This window comes from Somniosus microcephalus, chromosome 6 (genome assembly GCF_052327205.1).
Source record: "Somniosus microcephalus isolate GS21.2 chromosome 6, FLI_Smic_1.0, whole genome shotgun sequence".
In the NCBI taxonomy this organism is placed as follows: Eukaryota; Metazoa; Chordata; class Chondrichthyes; order Squaliformes; family Somniosidae; genus Somniosus; species Somniosus microcephalus.
This window is the reverse complement of record NC_140992.1, coordinates 275,952,620-275,974,696: the sequence shown is the minus strand read 5'-3', so window position 1 is coordinate 275,974,696 and position 22,077 is coordinate 275,952,620. Positions and strand designations below refer to the sequence as shown.

General features: G+C 51.6%; 1 protein-coding gene across 1 annotated transcript in view; it reads left to right on the top strand.

Annotated features, from left to right (window-relative positions):
• Positions 1 to 21,369, top strand: part of cmtm4 (CKLF-like MARVEL transmembrane domain containing 4) — a 106,129-nt gene extending 84,760 nt beyond the window's left edge. Inside the window, exons 3-4 of the mRNA XM_085991860.1 lie at positions 17,422 to 17,520; positions 19,949 to 21,369. Coding sequence (XP_085847986.1) covers positions 17,422 to 17,520; positions 19,949 to 20,122 — 273 coding nt within the window. The 3' untranslated portion in view covers positions 20,123 to 21,369. The remainder of the gene's footprint in view (positions 1 to 17,421; positions 17,521 to 19,948) is intronic.
• The last annotated feature ends 708 nt before the right edge of the window (positions 21,370 to 22,077 follow it).

Genomic DNA, 22,077 nt, shown 5'->3' with positions numbered 1-22,077 from the left:
CTCTCTCTCTGTCTCTCTCTCTCTGTCCCTCTCTCTCTGTCTCTCTCTCTGTCTCTCTGTCTCTCTCTCTCTCTCTCTCTCTCTCTCTGTATACCTCCTCTCTGTCTATCTCATCTCTCTCTCTCTCTCTCCTCTCTGTCTCTTTCTATCTTTCTCTGTCTCTCTGTCTGCTTCTATCTCTCTGTTTCTATCTTTTACTGTCTGTCTGTCTGTCTCACTTACTCTCTCTCTCTGTCTTTGTGGCGTGGTTCTCTTCCAGCCCCTCGTGGTTTCTAACCACGGTCTGAAGAGCGCTCTGTTCCACCTCCTCAATCTGCGCAGTAAAACAGTTCTCTGCCACTTGATCGTGGCCCTTGACCGTGCGAGGGTGAGGGAGGGAGACAAACAATCAGTCAGGATTCCTGCTCCCCACCGCTATCCAATCACCAACTGCTGGGAGGAGTGCCGTGTGTGGCCATTGGAAGAGGATGGGATCCTTCTGTGGCGTGATGCCCCTCACAGAGGAATTGCCTGTCAAAACTTACCGATAACACGTGAAGGATGGGAACTGGGGTAGAGTAGAGCAGAGAGGATGGTGACTGTGTGACTGTTACTCCCCCCCCACCCCACACACACGGAATCAGGGTGGGGAGAGGTGGTGTGTGTGCTTCATTGGCCTGGATGTCCCTCATTCAGCATCTACTCCCACCTCTCCCACCGGCCATACAGGTCAGTGGGTGACTCCAGTACTGGCTTGAGGTGAGATGCCACACTGATGGTCCCTGAGAGATGCACCATTTCCCTTCTCCATTTTGGGATACGATTAGTTTCCCCCCCACCCCCCAACCCCTTGAAGACAGCAACTCGCCCACAATGTACCCACAGTGCAGATGCGCTCAACTAGAATGGTGCCAGAGAGGAGGGACTTCAGTGATGTGGAGAGACTGGAGAAGCTGGGGTTGTTCTCCTTAGAGCAGAGTAGGTTAAGGAGAGATTTAATAGAGGTATTAAAAAATATGACGGGTTTAGATAGAGTAAATAAGGAGAAACTGTTCCCAGTGGCAGGAGGGTCGATAACCAGACGACACAGGTTTAAGGTGATTGGCAAAAGAACTAGAGGGGAGAGGAGATTTTTTTTTTCCGCAGCGAGTTGTTGTGATCTGGAATGCGCTGCCTGAAAAGGCGGTGGAAGCAGATTCAATGGTAACTTTCAAAAGGAAATACTTGAAGGGGAAAGATTTGCGGGGCTGTGGGGAAAGTGCAGGGGGGAAGTGGGACTAATTGGAGAGCTCTTTCAAAGAGCCGGCACAGGCACGATGGGCCGAATGGCCTCCTCCTGTGCTGTGTCATTCTCTGATTATGAATCTAACCCTTGTGCTGCCCGTTCGATATTCCCTCATTGACTGTGTGGTTCCTCGCAATTTACCATCACAGAGTCGATTTTCTTGTCCCTCTCTCTGTTCTCTCTCTTCTCCATCCGCTAAAGGTGCTGCCCCCTGGTGGGGTAGAATTCCATGGTTACCTCTGCCCTCTGGTGCCTCAGTCAGTGGCCATTCTTGTCATGCGAAGCTGGACAGAGTCTCAGCAGGCTGTTCATAAGCGGGCTACACCTGACGCACGCGGTAACTTGTCACTTAACAAGTTACATCGAATGACATAGAATTTACAACACAGAAACAGGCCATTCGGTCCACCTGGTCCGTGCCGGTGTTTATGATCCACACGAGCCTCCTCCCACCCCATCTTCATCTCACTCCATTAGCATAACATTTTATTCCCTTCTCCCTCATGTGTTTATCCAGCTTCCCCTTAAATGTATCTATACTATTCACCTCAACCACTCCCTGTGGAAGCGAGCTCCACATTCTCACCACTCTCTTGGGGAAAGAAGTTTCTCCTGAATTCCCGATTGGATTTATTAGTGACTATCTTATATTGATGGCCTCTAGTTTTGGACTCCCCGCAAATGGAAACATCTTCCCTGCACCTACTCTAACGAACCCCTTCATAATTTGAGAGACTTCTGTTAGGTCACCCCTCGACCTTCTTTCGGTTCTGGTATCATTCTTGCTGCACAGGTCACACAACCTACGCTAGCCTTGTGTCCACTACAATTATAACCTGCAGCATCCGTTGAAAAAGGGATAAAAATGGCCCAAGCCATCATGCCTATCACCATGGATATTAGTTAGCCGTTGCAGAACATTGGATGTTGGATTGAAAGGTGACCCGTGAGCTGGCTGAAGGAAGGTGGGTAACTGACTGTAAACTCAACAAACAGCAAGGCTGAGCGTCCATAGTTAGTCCCAGCCCTAGAATTGATCAGCAGTAACCCAGCCGCAAGTAATCCAGCCATTTGGTCATGTCAACATCGCAGCTCAGATTGTGGTCCAATAGAGTTTGCAAAAACACGAGATTAGTTCACAAGCCAGATATAAAAAGAATGAGGTCGAGACCACATGACAAAGATAGACTCAGCAGCCTGTGTATGGCTCGAAGCAGCGATCTCCACGCCGAGATCGGGGAGGTCCCAGCCTCAATCTCTGGGGTGTCCTGACCTCAACCAGGATGGAAGTATCATAGAGTCATAGAGTTATACAACACAGAAAGAGGCCCTTCGGCCCATCGTGTTCGCGCCGGCCATCAAGCCCTGTCTATTCTAATCCCATTTTCCAGCACTTGATCCGTAGCCTTGTATGTTATGGCGTTTCAAGTGCTCATCTAAATGCTTCTTGAATGTTGTGAGGGTTCCTGCCTCTACCACCCTTTCAGGCAGTGAGTTCCAGATTCCAACCACCCTCTGGGTGAAAAAGTTTTTCCTCAAATCCCCTCTAAACCTCCTGCCCCTTACCTTAAAACTATGCCCCCTGATTATTGACCCCTCTACTAAGGGGAAAAGTTCCTTTCTATCCACCCTATCTATGCCCCTCATAATTTTGTACACCTCAGTCAGTAATCCTTGGCGAGGGAAGTGCTGTTTCACAGGGCTCGGTGCTGGGACCACTGCTCTTCACCATCTGCATATACGATCTGGACTCGGGAATCAGATCTGGACTCGGGAATCGGAAGTACAATTTCCAAATTTGCAGAAGGCACCAAATTGGCGGGGGGTGGGGGGGGGGGTGTAGTTAATACAGAGGAGGATTGCGACAAAATACAAGAAGACGTTAATAAACTTGTAGAACCGGTGTGAAAATGGCAGGTGAATTTCAATATAGGTAAGTGTGAGGTGGTAGATTTTAGTAGGAAGAATAAGGAGGTCACTTAATGCTTGAATAATAAGAGTCTAAATGGGGTAGAGGAACAGAGAGATTAATGGTACAGATTCACAAATCACTAAACATAGGTTAACAAGACCATAAAAATTGCAAACAAAGCATTGGGGTTCATTTCTAGAGGAAAAGAATTGAAAAGCAGAGACATTATGTTAAGCTTGTATAGAACCTTGGTTAGACCACACTTGGAGTACTGTGCACAGCTCTGGTCTCCATATTACAATATTACTAATAGAGGTCTTTAAAATCATGAAGGGGTTTGATAAGGTAGACGGAGAGAAGAGGTTTCCACTTGTGGGGGAATCCAGAAGTAAGGGTCATAAATATAAGCGTCACTAATAAATCCAATAAGGAATTCAGGAGAAACTTCTTAACTCAGAGAGTGGTGAGAATGTGGAATTCACTACCACGGAGTGGTTGAGGTGAATAGATAAGATGCATTTAAGGGGAAGCTGGATAAACACATGAGGGAGAAAGGAATAGAAGGATATGCTGATGGGGTGAGATGAAGAGGGGTGGGAGGAGGCTCGTGTGGAGCATAAACACCGGCACGGACCAGTGGGGCCGAATGGTATTTGTAGGGAAATGGTGTTAGGGAAATTGATGGGATTGAAGGCCGATAAATCCCCAGGGCCTGATAATCTACATCCTAGGGTACTTAAGGAAGTAGCCCTAGAAATAGTTGATGCTTTGCTGATCATCTTCCAGAACTCGATAGACTCTGGAACAGTACCCGTGGATTGGAGGGTAGCTAATGTTACCCCACTATTCAAAAAAGGTGGTAGAGAAAAAACGGGGAATTACAGACCAGTAAGCCTGACATTGGTAGTGGGGAAAATGCTAGAGTCCATTATAAAAGATGTAATAGCAGAGCACTTGGAAAGCAGTGACAGGATCGGACAAAGTCAACATGGATTTACAAAAGGAAAATCTTGCTTGACTAATCTACTGGAATTTTTTGAGGATGTAACTAGTAAAATAGATAAGGGAGAACCAGTGGATGTGGTGTATTTGGACTTTCAGAAGGCTTTCGATAAGGTCCCGCATAAGAGATTAGCGTGTAAAGTTAAGGCGCATGGGATTGGGGGCAAGGTATTGACTTGGATAGAGAACTGGTTGGCAGACAGAAAGCAAAGAGTTGGAATACACGGGTCTTTTTCCGAGTGGCAGGCAGTGACTAGTGGGGTACCGCAGGGATCGGTGCTAGGACCCCAGCTATTCACAATATATACTAATGATCTAGACGAGGGAACTAGATGTAATATCTCCAAGTTTGCAGACGACACAAAGCTGGGTGGGCGTGTGTGCTGTGAGGAGGATGCCGAGAAACTCCAGGATGATTTGGACAGGTTGGGTGATTGGGCAAAAGCATGGCAGATGCAATATAACCTGGATAAATGTGAGGTTATCCATTTTGGTGGCAAAAACAGGAAGGCAGATTATTATCTGAATGGCAATAGATTGGGAGAAGGGGAAGTGCAACGAGACCTGGGTGTCCTTGTGCACCAGTCGCTGAAGGTAAGCATGCAGGTGCAGCAGGCAGTTAAGAAGGCAAATGGCATGTTGGCCTTCGTAGCGAGAGGGTTTGAGTACAGGAATAAGGATGTCTTGCTGCAGTTACACAGGGCCTTGGTGAGACCACATCTTGAGTATTGTGTGCAGTTTTGGTCGCCTTATCTGAGGAAGAATGTTCTTGCCATGGAAGGAGTTCAGCGAAAATTCACCAGGCTGATACCTGGGATGGCAGGAATGACGTATGAGGAGAGATTGGGTTGATTGGGCTTGTACTCGCTGGAGTTTAGAAGAATGAGAGGGGATCTCATTGAAACTTATAAAATTCTGACAGGACTGGACAGACTAGATGCAGGAAGGATGTTCCCGATGGTCGGGGAGTCCAGAACCAGGGGTCACAGTCTAAGGATAAGGGGTAAGCCATTTAGGACAGAAATGAGGAGGAATTTCTTCACCCAGAGAGTGGTGAACCTGTGGAATTCTCTACCACAGAAGGCAGTAGAGGCCAATACATTAAATATATTCAAGAAGGAGTTGGATATATTTCTTAAGGCTAAAGGGATCAAGGGGTATGGAGAGAAGGCAGGGACAGGGTACTGAATTTGGATGATCAGCCATGATCGCATTAAAAGGCGGAGCAGGCTCAAGGGGCCGAATGGCCTACTCCTGCTCCTATCTTCTATGTTTCTGTACATTGCTGTTCCAGTTCCTGTTTGGAGTGAGGGACTCATTTGGAAAATGCCACACTCCGCGTCAGGTGAAACCGCTGTGCCTAAACTTCTCCCAGAGACGGTCTGGGGTCGGACGCGAGGAAACCTTCCCAAAGCACCAAAACACGTAATCTAGAAATAGGAACAGGAGCAGGCCGTTCAGCCCCTCGCGCCTGTTCCGCCATTCAGTGAGATCATGGAGCTCCTCCACTGACTCCTACAGGCCAGGAAGGTCCTCGACTCAATCCCTGGCCTCTGTTGAGTTAGCTGATGTCCACTGGGGAGGTGGAAGAGGCTTCTGGTCTCCGCACCTATTCCCACTCAACCTCTCCACCCCCCCCCCTTCAACCTCTCCCTCCCCCCCAACCTCTCCCTCCCCCTCAGCCTCTCCCTCCCCCTCAGCCTCTCCCTCCCCCTCAGCCTCTCCCTCCCCCTCAGCCTCTCCCTCCCCCTCAGCCTCTCCCTCCCCCTCAGCCTCTCCCTCCCCCTCAGCCTCTCCCTCCCCCTCAGCCTCTCCCTCCCCCTCAGCCTCTCCCTCCCCCTCAGCCTCTCTTTCCCCCTCAGCCTCTCCCTCCCCCTCAGCCTCTCCCTCCCCCTCAGCCTCTCCCGCCCCCTCAGCCTCTCCCGCCCCCTCAGCCTCTCCCGCCCCCTCAGCCTCTCCCGCCCCCTCAGCCTCTCCCGCCCCCTCAGCCTCTCCCGCCCCCCCTCAGCCTCTCCCGCCCCCCCTCAGCCTCTCCCGCCCCCCCTCAGCCTCTCCCGCCCCCCCTCAGCCTCTCCCGCCCCCCCTCAGCCTCTCCCGCCCCCCCTCAGCCTCTCCCGCCCCCCCTCAGCCTCTCCCGCCCCCCCTCAGCCTCTCCCGCCCCCCCTCAGCCTCTCCCGCCCCCCCTCAGCCTCTCCCGCCCCCCCTCAGCCTCTCCCGCCCCCCCTCAGCCTCTCCCGCCCCCCCTCAGCCTCTCCCGCCCCCCCTCAGCCTCTCCCGCCCCCCCTCAGCCTCTCCCGCCCCCCCTCAGCCTCTCCCGCCCCCCCTCAGCCTCTCCCGCCCCCCCTCAGCCTCTCCCGCCCCCCCTCAGCCTCTCCCGCCCCCCCTCAGCCTCTCCCGCCCCCCCTCAGCCTCTCCCGCCCCCCCTCAGCCTCTCCCGCCCCCCCTCAGCCTCTCCCGCCCCCCCTCAGCCTCTCCCGCCCCCCCTCAGCCTCTCCCGCCCCCCCTCAGCCTCTCCCGCCCCCCCTCAGCCTCTCCCGCCCCCCCCTCAGCCTCTCCCGCCCCCCCTCAGCCTCTCCCGCCCCCCCTCAGCCTCTCCCGCCCCCCCTCAGCCTCTCCCGCCCCCCCTCAGCCTCTCCCGCCCCCCCTCAGCCTCTCCCGCCCCCCCCTCAGCCTCTCCCGCCCCCCCTCAGCCTCTCCCGCCCCCCCTCAGCCTCTCCCGCCCCCCCTCAGCCTCTCCCGCCCCCCCTCAGCCTCTCCCGCCCCCCCTCAGCCTCTCCCGCCCCCCCTCAGCCTCTCCCGCCCCCCCTCAGCCTCTCCCGCCCCCCCTCAGCCTCTCCCGCCCCCCCTCAGCCTCTCCCGCCCCCCCTCAGCCTCTCCCGCCCCCCCTCAGCCTCTCCCGCCCCCCCTCAGCCTCTCCCGCCCCCCCTCAGCCTCTCCCGCCCCCCCTCAGCCTCTCCCGCCCCCCCTCAGCCTCTCCCGCCCCCCCTCAGCCTCTCCCGCCCCCCCTCAGCCTCTCCCGCCCCCCCCTCAGCCTCTCCCGCCCCCCCCTCAGCCTCTCGCCCCCCCCCTCAACCTCTCGCCCCCCTCAACCTCTCGCCCCCCTCAACCTCTCGCCCCCCTCAACCTCTCGCCCCCCTCAACCTCTCGCCCCCCTCAACCTCTCGCCCCACTCAACCTCTCGCCCCCCCCCCCTCAATGTCCAGTTTGGGAGTTTAGGGCATTGACACTAATTGTCCTCCAGGAGGTTGAGGTGAAAGCTTCCTGTTTAACCTGAAAGGCAGGGAGGCTGGTCCTGGCTCTGGCGTCTCTGTGTTTCGGTATCAGTTGCAAATGTAAATCCAGGCACTAACTGTTTATTGTGCTTCACTGCACGGCTGCTGAATTATTTTATTCCTGTAAAACATGAGGTCTGATTACGACCTTCAAGAGTGAGAAGGGTGGGGCTGAGGAGACGGGGATGGACCAGAGCTTCCCAAACTGGGAGGGGTGGTGGTTGTTGTTTCGTATGATGGGAAAAGCTTATCATGGGATGTCTAGTTTGGCTCTCTATTGGACGGCCTCCTGAGATGCCAAGTGGAGAAATGAGGTGCCTCCCGCAACAGATCTCAGTGGGCAGGTTGATGTGATGTGTTCCACGGTCTGGGACTCAGGGCCACAGTTGCACTTCGAGTCGTCCCTCCTCTTCCACTGGTGGAGCAGGAGGCCGCATCGTCCGTGCCCCATGCGGATTGGGTTGAGCGCTGCCCAGGGTCTGCGAGGGAGGTCGGAGCCAGGGACCTCTGCTGTTGGGTCAGTGATGGGGTGTTGGTTCTTTATGTTGCGAGCGTCCCACGATTCCGTCCATCTGGATAGCGGGTCGATACCAGCTGGGTGAATGTTGGCTGCTGTTTCCCAGAATGGCCGGCGCCAATTTAAGCGCTTTCGTGGTGGGTTTCTCGAGTCTCGGTGAATGGGAAGGTCGACGTTGCTCATGACTTTTTCCATCTCACTGAGCTCGGTGGGGTCGCGGCGAATGGTGGGCGGGGCGACGTGGGACAGCGCCGGGAGCCACTCAGTGGGAGCGGACTTGAGCCTCCCTGACACCGTCATCATGGCGGAGTAGTGGGGTGGCTAGACGAAGTTACCAGAGGAGCACGAGCAGGACGGACTAGGCGCCTCAGCCCATCTGCTCTGGCCTCCTCCAGCTCAACGTCTTATTGATGCCGTAAGCCGGTCGCAGCCCAGCCAGCCCCATCTTAGCGCAGGGAACGACCCCTTTTTGCGATGTCCTGAGGTTGTGAAAGGCGCCATATAAATGAAAGTACTCTGAGTCTGCAACACCTGAACTCCAAAAGTGCTTGGTGATCTGAAATCTTTGTCAGACATCATAAACTTACAGAATGGGCATTTAATTTTCAAATTAACTTCAATATAGGTAAAGATGAGGTGGTGCATTTTGGTAGGAAGACTAAGGAGGCCACATACTGCTCGGATAATAAGTCTAAATTGGGTAGAGGAACAAAGGGACCTCGGGCTACAGATACACAAACCATCACAAGTAGTGACACAGGTTAATAAGGCCGTCAGAAAGGTAAACCAGGCACTGGGGCTCACTTACAGAGGGGTAGAATTGAAAAGCAGAAAAGTTATGTTAAACTTGTGTCGAACCTTGGTTAGACCGCACTTGGAGTACTGTGCACAGTTCTGGTTACCATATTGTAAAAATGATACAGAGGCACTGGAGAGGGTGCAGAGAAGATTCACAAGGATGATGTGATGAAATATGCCATTCATCAGGCACTCTGTATTCTCTGTGTTTGATTGTGCCGGTGACTGTGACAAGCAGGGGAGTTTAGTTTCAGTTTCATTTCCTTACCTGTATTGTATTGTGTGTAGGGCTCCGCCCATACCTGGCCCCTACTTAAGCAGGCCCCAGCGTGTCTCACAGGCAGTACAGCAGATCTCTGGATGAGAGACACTTCTCCACTGTGTATTACTTTCTGAGTTAATAAAAGCCTTGCTTTGCTCCGTTAACGTTGAGTCTCGGATTCATTGAGGCACATCAGATGATCCCAGAACTGAGAGGGTGTAACTATCAGGAAAGATTGAACAGGCTGGGGCTCTTTTCTCTAGATTAGAGAACGCTGAGGGGTGACCTGATAGAGGTCTTTAAGATTATGAAAGGGTTCGATAGGTTAGACGTAGAGAAGATGTTTCCACTTGTGCGGGATACCAAAAACCATAAATATAAGATAGTCAATAATAAATCCAACAGGGAATTGAGGAGAAACTTCTTCACTGTTAATGTGGAACTCGCTACCACAGGGAGTGGTTGAGGTGAATAGTGACATAAGAAAACTACCAGGCACTTGGGCTGAGTATTAAACAAGGCTTTAATCAACTGTTTTACAACATGGGGATCTAGTTGTGTCCTTCACTAGTTCCTGTTAAAGAATGTCCTGAGCAAGCTGGGCCCATGCCCGAGTATTTATACTCTCTCTGGACAGCGCCACCAGCAGGCCGCCCAGTATCATTTCCACAGGAACGACAAGATTCATGTCAAATAGTGTAGATGCATTTAAGGGGAAGCTGGATAAACACATGAGGGAGAAAGGAATAAAAGGATATGCTGATAGGGTGAGAGGAGGCTCGTGTGGAGCATAAACACCGGGACAGACCAGTTGGGCCGAATGGCCTGTTTCTGTATTGTAGACTCGCTGTCATATTATCAGCACAGAAACATCTGGAAAAGATGTTGTGGGGAGAAAACCGTGTGGTTGAAATTTATATTGTTTAATTTTACTTTAAATATAAACTGGAACCAGTGAGGAGATTCGCGCCTTAATAGCTTTAATTGTCTTGAGTTTTCGGTTTACTTCCGTGGAGAGTTGCCTGGAAGATAATATTTTAAAAATAACTTCGAGTTTGTGGGAGTTATTTGGCACGACAGACTAGATTTAGTTGATACTCTTAAAGGCACAAAATGGACAAAAGCTATTCTTGTACACAAAGACCTCCAGTATTATTTAAAGAGTTATGCTAAACTTGTATCGAACCTTGGTTAGACCACACTCGGAGTACTGTGCACAGTTCTGGTCTCCATGTTATATAAAAAGGATATAGATAGAGGCACTGGCAAAAGTGCAGAAAAGATTAACAAGGATGACACCAGAACTGAGAGGATATTCTTATCTGGAAAGACTGAACAGGCTGGGGATCTTTTCTCCAGAAAAGTGAAGGCCGAGGGGCGACCTGATAGAGGTCTTTAAGATTATGAAGGGGGTTTGATTGGGTGGACGTAGAGAAAATGTTTCCACTTGTGAGAGAGTCCAAAACTAGGGGCCATAAATATAAGATAGTCACGAATAAATCCAACAGGGAATTCAGGAGAAACTTCTTTACCCAGAGAGTGGTGAGAATGTGGAACTCGCTACAAAGAGTAGCTGAGGCAAATTGCATAGATGCATTTAAGGGGAAGCTAGATAGTGGCAAAAACAGGAAGGCAGATTATTATTTGAATGGCAATAGATTGGGAGAAGGGGAAGTGCAAAGAGACCTGGGTGTCCTTGTACACCAGTCGCTGAAGGTAAGCATGCAGGTGCAGCAGGCGGTTAAGAAGGCAAATGGTATGTTGGCCTTCGTAGCAAGAGGGTTCGAGTACAGGAACAAGGATGTCTTGCTGCAGTTGTACAGGGCCTTGGTGAGACCGCACCTTGAGTATTGTGTGCAGTTTTGGTCACCTTACCTGAGGAAGGACGTTCTTGCCATGGAAGGAGTGCAGCGAAGATTCACCAGGCTGATACCTGGGATGGCAGGAATGACGTATGAGGAGAGATTGTGTCGATTGGGCTTATACTCACTGGAGTTTAGAAGATTGAGAGGGGATCTCATCGAAACCTATCAAATTCTGTCAGGCCTGGAGAGACTAGATGCAGGAAGGATGTTTCTGATGGCCGGGGAGTCCAGAACCAGGGGTCATAGTCTAAGGATAAGGGGTAAGCAATTTAGGACTGAAATGAGGAGGAACTTCTTCACCCAGAGAGTGGTGAACCTGTGGAATTCTCTGCCACAGAGGGCGGTGGAGGCCAGTTCATTAAGTATATTCAAGAAAGAGTTGGATATATTTCTTAAGGTTAAAGGGATCAAGGGATATGGGGAGAAGGCAGGGACAGGGTACTGAATTTGGATGATCAGCCATGATCTCATTGAATGGTGGAGCAGGCTCGAAGGGCCGAATGGCCTACTCCTGCTCCTATCTTCTATGTTTCTATGACCAAAAGCTTAGTCAAAGAGGTAGGTTTTAAGGAGCGACTTAAAAGAGGAAAGAGAGGCGGGGAGGTTTAGGGAGGGAATTCCAGAGCTTAGGGCCCGGGCAGCTGAAGACATGGCCATCAATGGTGGAACGATTAAAATCAGGGTTACTCAAGAGGTCAGGATTGGAAGAACGCAGAGATCTCGGAGGGATGTAGGGCTGGAGGAGGTTACAGAGATAGGGAGGGGGGGGGGCGAGGCCATGGAGGGATTTGAAAACAAAGATGAGAATTTTAAAATTGAGGCGTTGCTTAACTGGGAGCCAATGTAGGTCAGTGAGCACGGGGGGGGGGGGGGGTGGGGGGTGATGGGTGAATGGGACTTGGTGCGAGTTAGGACACGGGCAGCAGAGTTTTGGATTAGCTCAAGTTTACGGAGGGTAGAACGCGGGTGGCCGGCCAGGAGTGCGTTGGAATAGTCAAGTCCAGAGGTAACAAAATAAAGGGAAAGTTTAAGATAGATGTCAAGAAATATTTCTCTATATAAAGGTTGATCAGCAGCTGGAATGTGTTGCTGGGAATAGTGGGTGAGCTTATTTAAGCCACAGCTGGATACTGTAATGGTAAGAGAGTAGGGTTGGTATGTTGGGACGCTGATTCACTAGGATGCTGCCTGGTATGAGAGAATACAAATACGAAGAAAGACTTAGAAATGTTGGGTCTTCTTTTGTTAGAACAACACAAAGTTAGGAGTGAAATCGGGAAGCACTCCTTTACACACAGGGTAGTGGAAATCTGGAACTCTCTGGCAGTGGCTGCTGGGGGTCAATTGAAAAGTTTGATAGATTTTTTGTTGGGTACGGGTATCGAGGGACATGGAGTTGAGGTACAGATCAGCCATGATCTAATAAAAAGGGGGAAATAGGCTCGAGGGGCAGAATGGCCTGCCCTTGTTCCTATATAAATTATGAGGTGCTATATAAATGTAAGCCTTTCTTTTAAGTGTTTAAAATTATGAAAGAATGCGGCAGGGTAGATAGATGCAGGTTGATTCCTGTAGTTGAGGGGTCAAGAACGAGGGGCCATTGATACAAGATTAAGTGTAAGAGATTTAGAACAGAGGGCAGGAGAAACCTCTTCGCAGAGAGATGTGAGGCTGTGGGATTTAGTGTTTGAGGCAGAGACTGTGTCCAGATGGGGTTGAAGGGGTATGCGAACCGAGCGGGTAAAAGTGTGTTTATGTTTCCATGTGTCTTTGTGCGTGTGAGGGTGTGCGTGTCCGAGAGAATGTGTGTGTGTGTGTTTGTGTGTTTTTGTGCGTGTCCGAGAGAGAGTGTGTGTGTATTTCCATGTGTCTTTGTGTGTGTGTTTCTGTGTGTGAGGGTGTGTGTGTGTTTCTGTGTGTGAGGGAGTGTGTGTTTGTGTGTGAGAGTGTGTGTGTATGTTTCTGTGTGTGTTTCAGTGTGTGAGGGAGTGTGTGTTTGTGTGTGAGAGTGTGTGTGTATGTTTCTGTGTGTGAGGGAGTGTGTGTGTTTCAGTGTGTGAGGGAGTGTGTGTGTTTCAGTGTGTGAGGGAGTGTGTGTGTTTCAGTGTGTGAGGGAGTGTGTGTGTTTCAGTGTGAGGGAGTGTGTGTGTTTCTGTGTGTGAGGGAGTGTGTGTGTTTCTGTGTGTGAGGGTGTGTGTGTGTTTCTGTGTGTGTGGGAGTGTGTGTTTCTGTGTGTGAGGGTGTGTGTGTTTCAGTGTGTGTGTGTGGACGAACATTGTGCTTGACAATGGTGACCGTGACCCCTCCGGCCACGTCTCCTACCAGCGCTCACTGTCTAAGTTGACATGTGAATCACGACCACTTGGGTGGGGCCTCGGTCGCCTGTTGACCACACTCAGCACGTTGAGATGGGCTGGTGAGGAGTGACAGTCAGTGACGAGGAAAAGAAACTCGAGAAGAAATTAAGCAGATTGTACAGTCCAGTGCAGCGGGGGCCACTGTCGTTCCTTGAGGTGAGGCAGAAGCTGATTCTTTTGCACATTGTTGTTGGACTAAGTTTAAGGACATGTTCCTGCACACACGTATTAAAGCACGAACCACAAAAATGTCAGCAATTCCATTTGGAAGGTTTAATATCCGTGTGGTTTGTGTTTTATATGGAAGCACATTCCAGATGAGTTGTGCTGCACACTTTGAACTCACTGCATCTGCTGACCATGTGCCTAAAGGGTTCTCTATCTTATTTTAGATTTTAGGAACACTTTTCTGCAGCCTCAGAATCAAATAACGGAGGCCCTTCAGCCCATTGAATCTTGTCCTTCCAGAATGCTAACCCCCCCCACCGTCTCCCCATCAAATGATCCCAGTGTTTCTGGCACGAAAGGCTCACTCAACTGGAAAGAGTGATGACTCTCCATTGGCCTCTGTCCCGGGTACTTCTCATATGTGCAAAGACTAAACAATCTGCACTGTCTTCTCTTTTTGAAGACTGATTTCACCACCCACACTCCTGTCTTTCCCCCCCCCCCTCCAACCCAGGGACTGTGAGTCTTAATAGCGTTCGAACCTGTGATCTCATCCTTTGGATTAATGAATGCTGCACTGTCGGAGGTGCCGTCTTTCAGATGAGACGTTCAACCGAGGCCCCGTCTGTTCTCTCAGGTGGACGTAAAAGATCCCGCGGCACTATTTCGAAGAAGAGCAGGGGAGTTCTCCCCTGGTGTCCTGGGGCCAATATTTATCCCTCAATCAACATCACTAAAACAGATGATCTGGTCATTATCACATTGCTGTTTGTGGGAGCTTGCTGTTCGTCCACGTTCCCTCTAAGCTGTGTGGCCGCGCAGCTCTCTGCCGGTCCTGTTCAGCTCAGGACCGGCGTTTCCAATGTGAAATTGCACGCATGTGTGAAACTTTGAATGGGACCCAAATTAGGTGGAACATCGCTGGTCATTATCTCGTTGCTTGTTCGCGGGATCTTGCTGTGTGCAAATTGGCCACTGCGTTTCCTACATTACAACAGTGACTACACTTCAAAAAGTACTTCATTGGCTGTAAAGTGCTTTGGGACGTCCTGAGGTCGTGAAACCTTGAGTATTGTGTGCAGTTTTGGTCGCCTTATCTGAGGAAGGATGTTCTTGCCATGGAAGGAGTGCAGCGAAGATTCACCAGGCTGATACCTGGGATGGCAGGAATGACGTATGAGGAGAGATTGGGTCGATTGGGCTTGTACTCGCTGGAGTTTAGAAGAATGAGAGGGGATCTCATTGAAACTTATAAAATTCTGACAGGACTAGACAGACTAGATGCAGGAAGGATGTTCCCGATGGCCGGGGAGTCCAGAACCAGGGGTCACAGTCTAAGGATAAGGGGTAAGCCATTTAGGACAGAGATGAGGAGGAATCTCTTCACCCAGAGAGTGGTGAACCTGTGGAATTCTCTGCCACACAAGGCAGTAGAGGCTAATTCATTAAATATATTCAAGAAGGAGTTAGATATATTTCTTAAGGCTAAAGGGATCAAGGGATATGGGGAGAAGGCAGGGACAGGGTACTGAATTTGGATGATCAGCCATGATCTCATTGAATGGCGGAGCAGGCTCGAGGGGCCGAATGGCCTACTCCTGCTCCTATCTTCTATGTTTCTATGAAACGCGCTTTTATGCCTCATCTGAAAGACACTGACTGTTTCCGACAGTGCTGCACTCCCTCAGTACTGCACTGGAGTGTTTGCCTAGATTTTGTGCTCTGGAGTGGGACTTAAGCCCACGATCTTCTGACTCCGAGGTGAAAGTGCTACCCACTGAGCGACCGCTGACACAGGTGGGGGTTGTGACCCTTGATAAAATGTTTGTAAGTAACACTAGAGTCGGAGGGGGAAATCTTTGCGAATTTCAGTTCATCCAAAACTCAGCTACCCGTGTCCTAACTCACACCCAGTCCCGTTCACCCATCACCCCCTGTGCTCAGTGCCCTGTGTCCTAACTCACACCCAGTCCCGTTCACCCATCACCCCCTGTGCTCACTGCCCCGTGTCCTAACTCACACCCAGTCCCGTTCACCCATCACCCCCTGTGCTCAGTGCCCTGTGTCCTAACTCACACCCAGTCCCGTTCACCCATCACCCCCTGTGCTCACTGCCCTGTGTCCTAACTCGCACCCAGTCCCGTTCACCCATCACCCCCTGTGCTCACTGCCCCGTGTCCTAACTCGCACCCAGTCCCGTTCACCCATCACCCCCTGTGCTCACTGCCCCGTGTCCTAACTCGCACCCAGTCCCGTTCACCCATCACCCCCTGTGCTCACTGCCCTGTGTCCTAACTCGCACCCAGTCCCGTTCACCCATCACCCCCTGTGCTCACTGCCCTGTGTCCTAACTCGCACCAAGTCCCGTTCACCCATCACCCCCTGTGCTCACTGCCCTGTGTCCTAACTCACACCCAGTCCCGTTCACCCATCACCCCCTGTGCTCACTGCCCCGTGTCCTAACTCACACCCAGTCCCGTTCACCCATCACCCCCTGTGCTCACTGCCCTGTGTCCTAACTCACACCCAGTCCCGTTCACCCATCACCCCCTGTGCTCACTGCCCCGTGTCCTAACTCTCACCCAGTCCCGTTCACCCATCACCCCCTGTGCTCACTGCCCCGTGTCCTAACTCGCACCCAGTCCCGTTCACCCATCACCCCCTGTGCTCACTGCCCTGTGTCCTAACTCGCACCAAGTCCCGTTCACCCATCACCCCCTGTGCTCACTGCCCCGTGTCCTAACTCACACCCAGTCCCGTTCACCCATCACCCCCTGTGCTCACTGCCCTGTGTCCTAACTCGCACCCAGTCCCGTTCACCCATCACCCCCTGTGCTCACTGCCCTGTGTCCTAACTCGCACCAAGTCCCGTTCACCCATCACCCCCTGTGCTCACTGCCCTGTGTCCTAACTCACACCCAGTCCCGTTCACCCATCACCCCCTGTGCTCACTGCCCCGTGTCCTAACTCACACCCAGTCCCGTTCACCCATCACCCCCTGTGCTCACTGCCCCGTGTCCTAACTCGCACCCAGTCCCGTTCACCCATCACCCCCTGTGCTCACTGCCCCGTGTCCTAACTCGCACCCAGTCCCGTTCACCCATCACCCCCTGTGCTCACTGCCCTGTGTCCTAACTCGCACCAAGTCCCGTTCACCCATCACCCCCTGTGCTCACTGCCCTGTGTCCTAACTCACACCCAGTCCCGTTCACCCATCACCCCCTGTGCTCACTGCCCCGTGTCCTAACTCACACCCAGTCCCGTTCACCCATCACCCCCTGTGCTCACTGCCCCGTGTCCTAACTCACACCCAGTCCCGTTCACCCATCACCCCCTGTGCTCACTGCCCCGTGTCCTAACTCACACCCAGTCCCGTTCACCCATCACCCCCTGTGCTCACTGCCCCGTGTCCTAACTCACACCAAGTCCCGTTCACCCATCACCCCCTGTGCTCACTGCCCCGTGTCCTAACTCGCACCCAGTCCCGTTCACCCATCTCCCCTGTGCTCGCTGATCTACATTGGCTCCCAGTACAGCAATGCCTTGATTTTAAAATTCTCATACTTGTTTTCAAATCCCTCCGTGGCCTCGCCCCCCTCCCTCTCCCTATCTCTGTAATCTCCTCCAGCCCTACAACCCCCCGAGATATCTGCGCTCCTCTAATTCTGGCTTCTTGCGCATCTCCGATTATAATCTCTCCACCATTGGCCATGCCTTCAGCTGCCTGGGCCCTAAGGACTAAAATTCCCTCCCTCAACCTCTCCGCCTCACTCTTTCCTCCTTTAAGACGCTCCTTAAAACCTACCCCATTGACCAAGGTTTTGGTCACCTGTCCCAATATCTCCTTATGTGACTCGGTGTCAGATTTTGATAATACCCCTGTTAAGCGCCTTGGAACGTTTACTGCCTTAAAGGCGCTATGTAAATGCAAGTTATTTTTGAAATCAGTTTCTGTGTATAACTTATTCCCCATTCATTTCATATTTTGTCTGCTTGTTTCTCAGGATTTGATCAACACTGTGATCAGTGCTGTCGTCTTCTTCATCGCCTCCATTGTCCTGGCAGCCATGAACCACAAGAGGAAAGGGGAGATTGCTGCTGTGGTAGGTACCCTGGATAACCCCCAGCCCATAGACTGCAGGGTCCTGGGCAATGCTCCCTCTAAGCTGTGCGGCCGTGCAGCAATGGGAAAGGTCCCGCACAGGCCACTCACCGGCTTCACCATGTAAATACCGCACAAGTGCAGAATTTTAATGGGACCGCGCACTAAAAGAAACAGGTTGCACAGAACAAAGCGCAGCTTACAGGGAATGTTGGTCCTGGGCATTATCTCCGGCCTGTACTGACCACAGGGTTCAAGGTTCAATCCCCGGCCTGTACTGACCACAGGGTTCAAGGTTCAATTCCCAGCCTGTAATAACCTCAGGGTTCAAGGTTCAATCCCCAGCCTGTACTGGCCACAGGGTTCAAGGTTCAATCCCCGGCCTCTACTGACCACAGGGTTCAAGGTTCAATCCCCAGCCTGTACTGACCACAGGGTTCAAGGTTCAATCCCCGGCCTCTACTGACCACAGGGTTCAAGGTTCAATCCCTGGCCTGTACTGACCATAGGATTCAAGTTTAATTGCTGGCCTGTACTGTGTTTGGCAGGGGAGGATTGGACTTGGCTGTGATGGCCCCCACAGTCAAATAGCCTGTCAACTCGCACCCTCTAAGCACACATCTGAAGAATGACGTCTTGGGTGAGGTGCCAGAGGAAACATATTTAGCTGTACCCCCTCGCCATGGGTTCATAAGAGGGCAGAAAACTGCCTGAAAAAGGGGGCAAAAATAGATTTGCATTTATATAACTCCGTTCACGACCTCAGGACATTCCAAAGCGCTTTATAGCCAATGAAGTACTTTTTGAAGTGTAGTCACTGTTGTAATGCAGGGGAATGATTGGCGGAATGAGTTTTTGGGCAAATGCCCATAGAGCGATACAGCACAGGCGGAGGCCATTCGGCCCACCGTGCCTGTGCCGGCTCTTTGAACGAGCTCTCCAATTAGTCCCACTCCCCCCTGCTCTTTCCTCGTAGCCCTGCAATTTTTCCTTTTCAAGTATGTATACAATTCCCCTTTGAAAGTTACTGTTGAATCTGCTTCCACTGCCCTTTCAGGCAGTGCGTTCCAGATCGTGACTCGCTGTGTAAAAAAAGTTTCTCCTCCTCTCGTTCTTTTGTCAATTATACTTTTGTCCTCTGGTACTGACCCTTCTGCCAGTGGATACAGTTTCTCCTTATTTATTCCATTAGAACCCTTCATGATTTTGAACAACTCTATTAAATCTCCACTTAACCTTCTCTGCTCTAAGGAGAACGACCCCAGCCTCTCCAGATAACTGAAGTCCCTCACCTCTTGTCCTAAAGTTTCCCTCTGATTGGCCAGCCTTTTATTTGGAGAGGCACGGAAGTAATTCATTGAGATGCAAGTTGTGTTGTGAGGGGAAGGAAGGTATCAAAAGTTGCCGCTGTTAGTGTCAGCCTTGGCTCAGTGAGAGCCCTCTCGCTACCAGAACACTTGAGCACGTAATCCAGGCCGACATTCCCAGTGCAGTACTGAGGGAGCGCCGCACTGTCGGAGGGGCAGTACTGAGGGAGCGCCGCACTGTCGGAGGGTCAGTACTGAGGGAGCGCCGCACTGTCGGAGGGGCAGTACTGAGGGAGCGCCGCACTGTCGGAGGGGCAGTACTGAGGGAGCGCCGCACTGTCGGAGGGGCAGTACTGAGGGAGCGCCGCACTGTCGGAGGGTCAGTACTGAGGGAGCGCCGCACTGTCGGAGGGGCAGTACTGAGGGAGCGCTGCACTGTCGCCGGACTGTCGGAGGGGCAGTACTGAGGGAGCGCTGCACTGTCGGAGGGGCAGTACTGAGGGAGCGCCGCAGTATCAGAGGGGCAGTACTGAGGGAGTGCTGCACTGTCGGAGGGGCAGTACTGAGGGAGTGCTGCACTGTCGGAGGGGCAGTACTGAGGGAGTGCTGCACTGTCGGAGGGGCAGTACTGAGGGAGTGCTGCACTGTCGGAGGGGCAGTACTGAGGGAGTGCTGCACTGTCGGAGGGGCAGTACTGAGGGAGTGCCGCACTGTCGGAGGTGCTGTCTTTCAGATGAGACATTAAACCGAGGCCCTGCCTGCTCTCTCAGGTGGACGTAGAAAAGATCCCACGGCCACTATTTCGAAGAAGAGCAGGGGAGTTCTCCCCGGTGTCCTGGGCCAATATTTATCCCTCAACCAACATCACTAATATAGATTATCTGGTCATTATCACATTGCTGTTTGTGGGAGCTTGCTGTGCACAAATTGGCTGCTGCGTTTCCCACATTACAACAGTGACTATGCTTGACCAGTATTTCATTGGCTGTAAAGTGCTTTGGGATGTCCTGAGGATGTGAAAGGCACTATAGAAAGGCAAGCCATTTAATTTTTGTTATTGTACTGCGCATGTTTGCTTTAGGAGACCAGTCCTTATTCTTTCTTCTTCTGTTCTGCCTACAGGTGTTTGGCTTCCTGGCAGCAGGAGTCTATATGGTCAACTCGTATTTAGCTTTCAAAATATGGAGACTGACTGCCCGCCGCCAGACCGTACAAGCTAGCGAGTACACGCGGGCTCGCTCGGAGTCCCGGGGAGAGGTGGAGAGCCGTCCCGAGATACAGCGGCTCGAAGGGTGAAGAGGAGAACTGGCTCCTCTTCTGTTCAGCAGAGAGAGAGAGAAAGAGAGACTGAAGTCTGCAATACCGCCCGTTTGATTTACGCGGCTGAAGGATCGGACATCTGACATTTAAAGAACAGACACTTCCAATTTTATACTGTGCGTAAGACTTTCGGAGAGCAGGATAACCGAGGTTTGGCACGGCACCCGTCTTGTGTTAACTTGTGGGAGCATAAATCCAAGATATTTTCGAGAGAGGGGGAAAGAGCGAGGGAGGCACCATTGCTCTGGTCAGTGCTCCCCGGGCTGAGTCCCCAGTGAGTGCTCGGTGTCTAATCCTGGCCCTGCTTTCCCTTGTTCCTATTTCTGTCCTTGTCTGGGATGCCCAACCTTCAGCAGCTGGTAGCGGGCCAGCTATTAACTGATCAAAATGATTTATTTATTGGCGAATGAAGTGGGAAGCAAGCGTGAAGCGTTGCTTTACAATCAGTACTTGAACAGGCGGTGTATATCCCAAGGGGGAGGTGATGGGAGGGGAGAAGGTGAGGGGCAGGGGGGTTTGGCGTGAGATCCTGCCCAGTCTAACGAGCGCCGAGTGCGGAATGCACCTTGTACAGTGCACGGTGCGAGAGGGACCTTCGAGTCGTGCTGTTGAGTGGGGTTCCTGCCGGTTCGTGAGTTGGCTGTCACTTGCGTGCAGATGGCTCACTCTCTCCGACGCTGAAATGAAGTCTTTGCACTGGATTGCAATTTAAACGACTGCATCACCTGCAAACGTGTTTTCTTCCACACATTCGGCAGAAGACAAAATGTTCATCGATCTCCATCTCGTTTCTCTTCAAAGACGCCTTTTAAAAAAAAAAAAAAAAATCCAAAGATTGATTTTTTCCCCCCGTTTTGTTGCGTTTCCGTTCATGCTCGTGACCAAAATCTGAAAATTATTAAATTTCCCCCCTCCCCCGTTTCTTGACGAAACGCATTTGGGAGGATTCGTTAAAATCAACATTTCATTGTGCAGTACACACGTCTGCTGCCTATATGACAAATAAAATTGAATTGAATTGAATTTGTAGATTCGTAGAAATGTCGGAGCCGAAGGGGAGGATGTTCGACCCCAGGGGCGTCACTTTCCTGCTCCTGGCGGTTTAATTTGTTTGTCGTGAATACGCTTTGACGGTTTGAGAATTGGTCTGGGTCGGGACCTGAGACTCCTGGTGTCGAAGTTTTTTGTGTATATCTTGATTACATTTCATTTTCTTTCTTGTTGTTGAAGCATTTGGGAATTCTATACATGTACACGTTAATAACTGGGTATTTATGGCTAGACTTGCTTGAAGCGGTTACTGAATCAGAGCTTCCTTTTAAAAAAAAAAACTGGTTGGTTTATCAGCAGAAATTTCCGTTCCTTTCCCGGGTTTCCTCCTCTGTCACTGTGGGTCTGTTATTTTAATACAGTGGGCATACCTTAGCACAGTCACTGATTAGATCAGCACCAGCATGTTTACAGTCAGCTCTCAGCATCACCCACCTGTACATCAGGGTGGCTGAGCTTGCTGGGCCCATCGGCTCACGCTGACGAGTCTCAAGAGACACTTGTAAGTTTTGAATCCCAGTTCCCATTGATCTGCCGGTGTCAGCCGTGGCTCCAGTCAGTCAGAAGGTCGTGGGTTCAAGTCCCGTTCCAGAGACTTGAGCACAAAAAGCCAGGCTGACACTCCCAGTGCGGTACTGAGGGAGCGCCGCACTGTCGGAGGGGCAGTACTGAAGGAGTGCCGCACTGTCGGAGGGTCAGTGCTGAGGGAGTGCCGCACTGTCGGAGGGGCAGTACTGAGGGAATGCTGCACTGTCGGAGGGGCAGTACTGAGGGAATGCTGCACTGTCGGAGGGGCAGTACTGAGGGAATGCTGCACTGTCGGAGGGGCAGTACTGAGGGAATGCTGCACTGTCGGAGGGGCAGTACTGAGGGAATGCTGC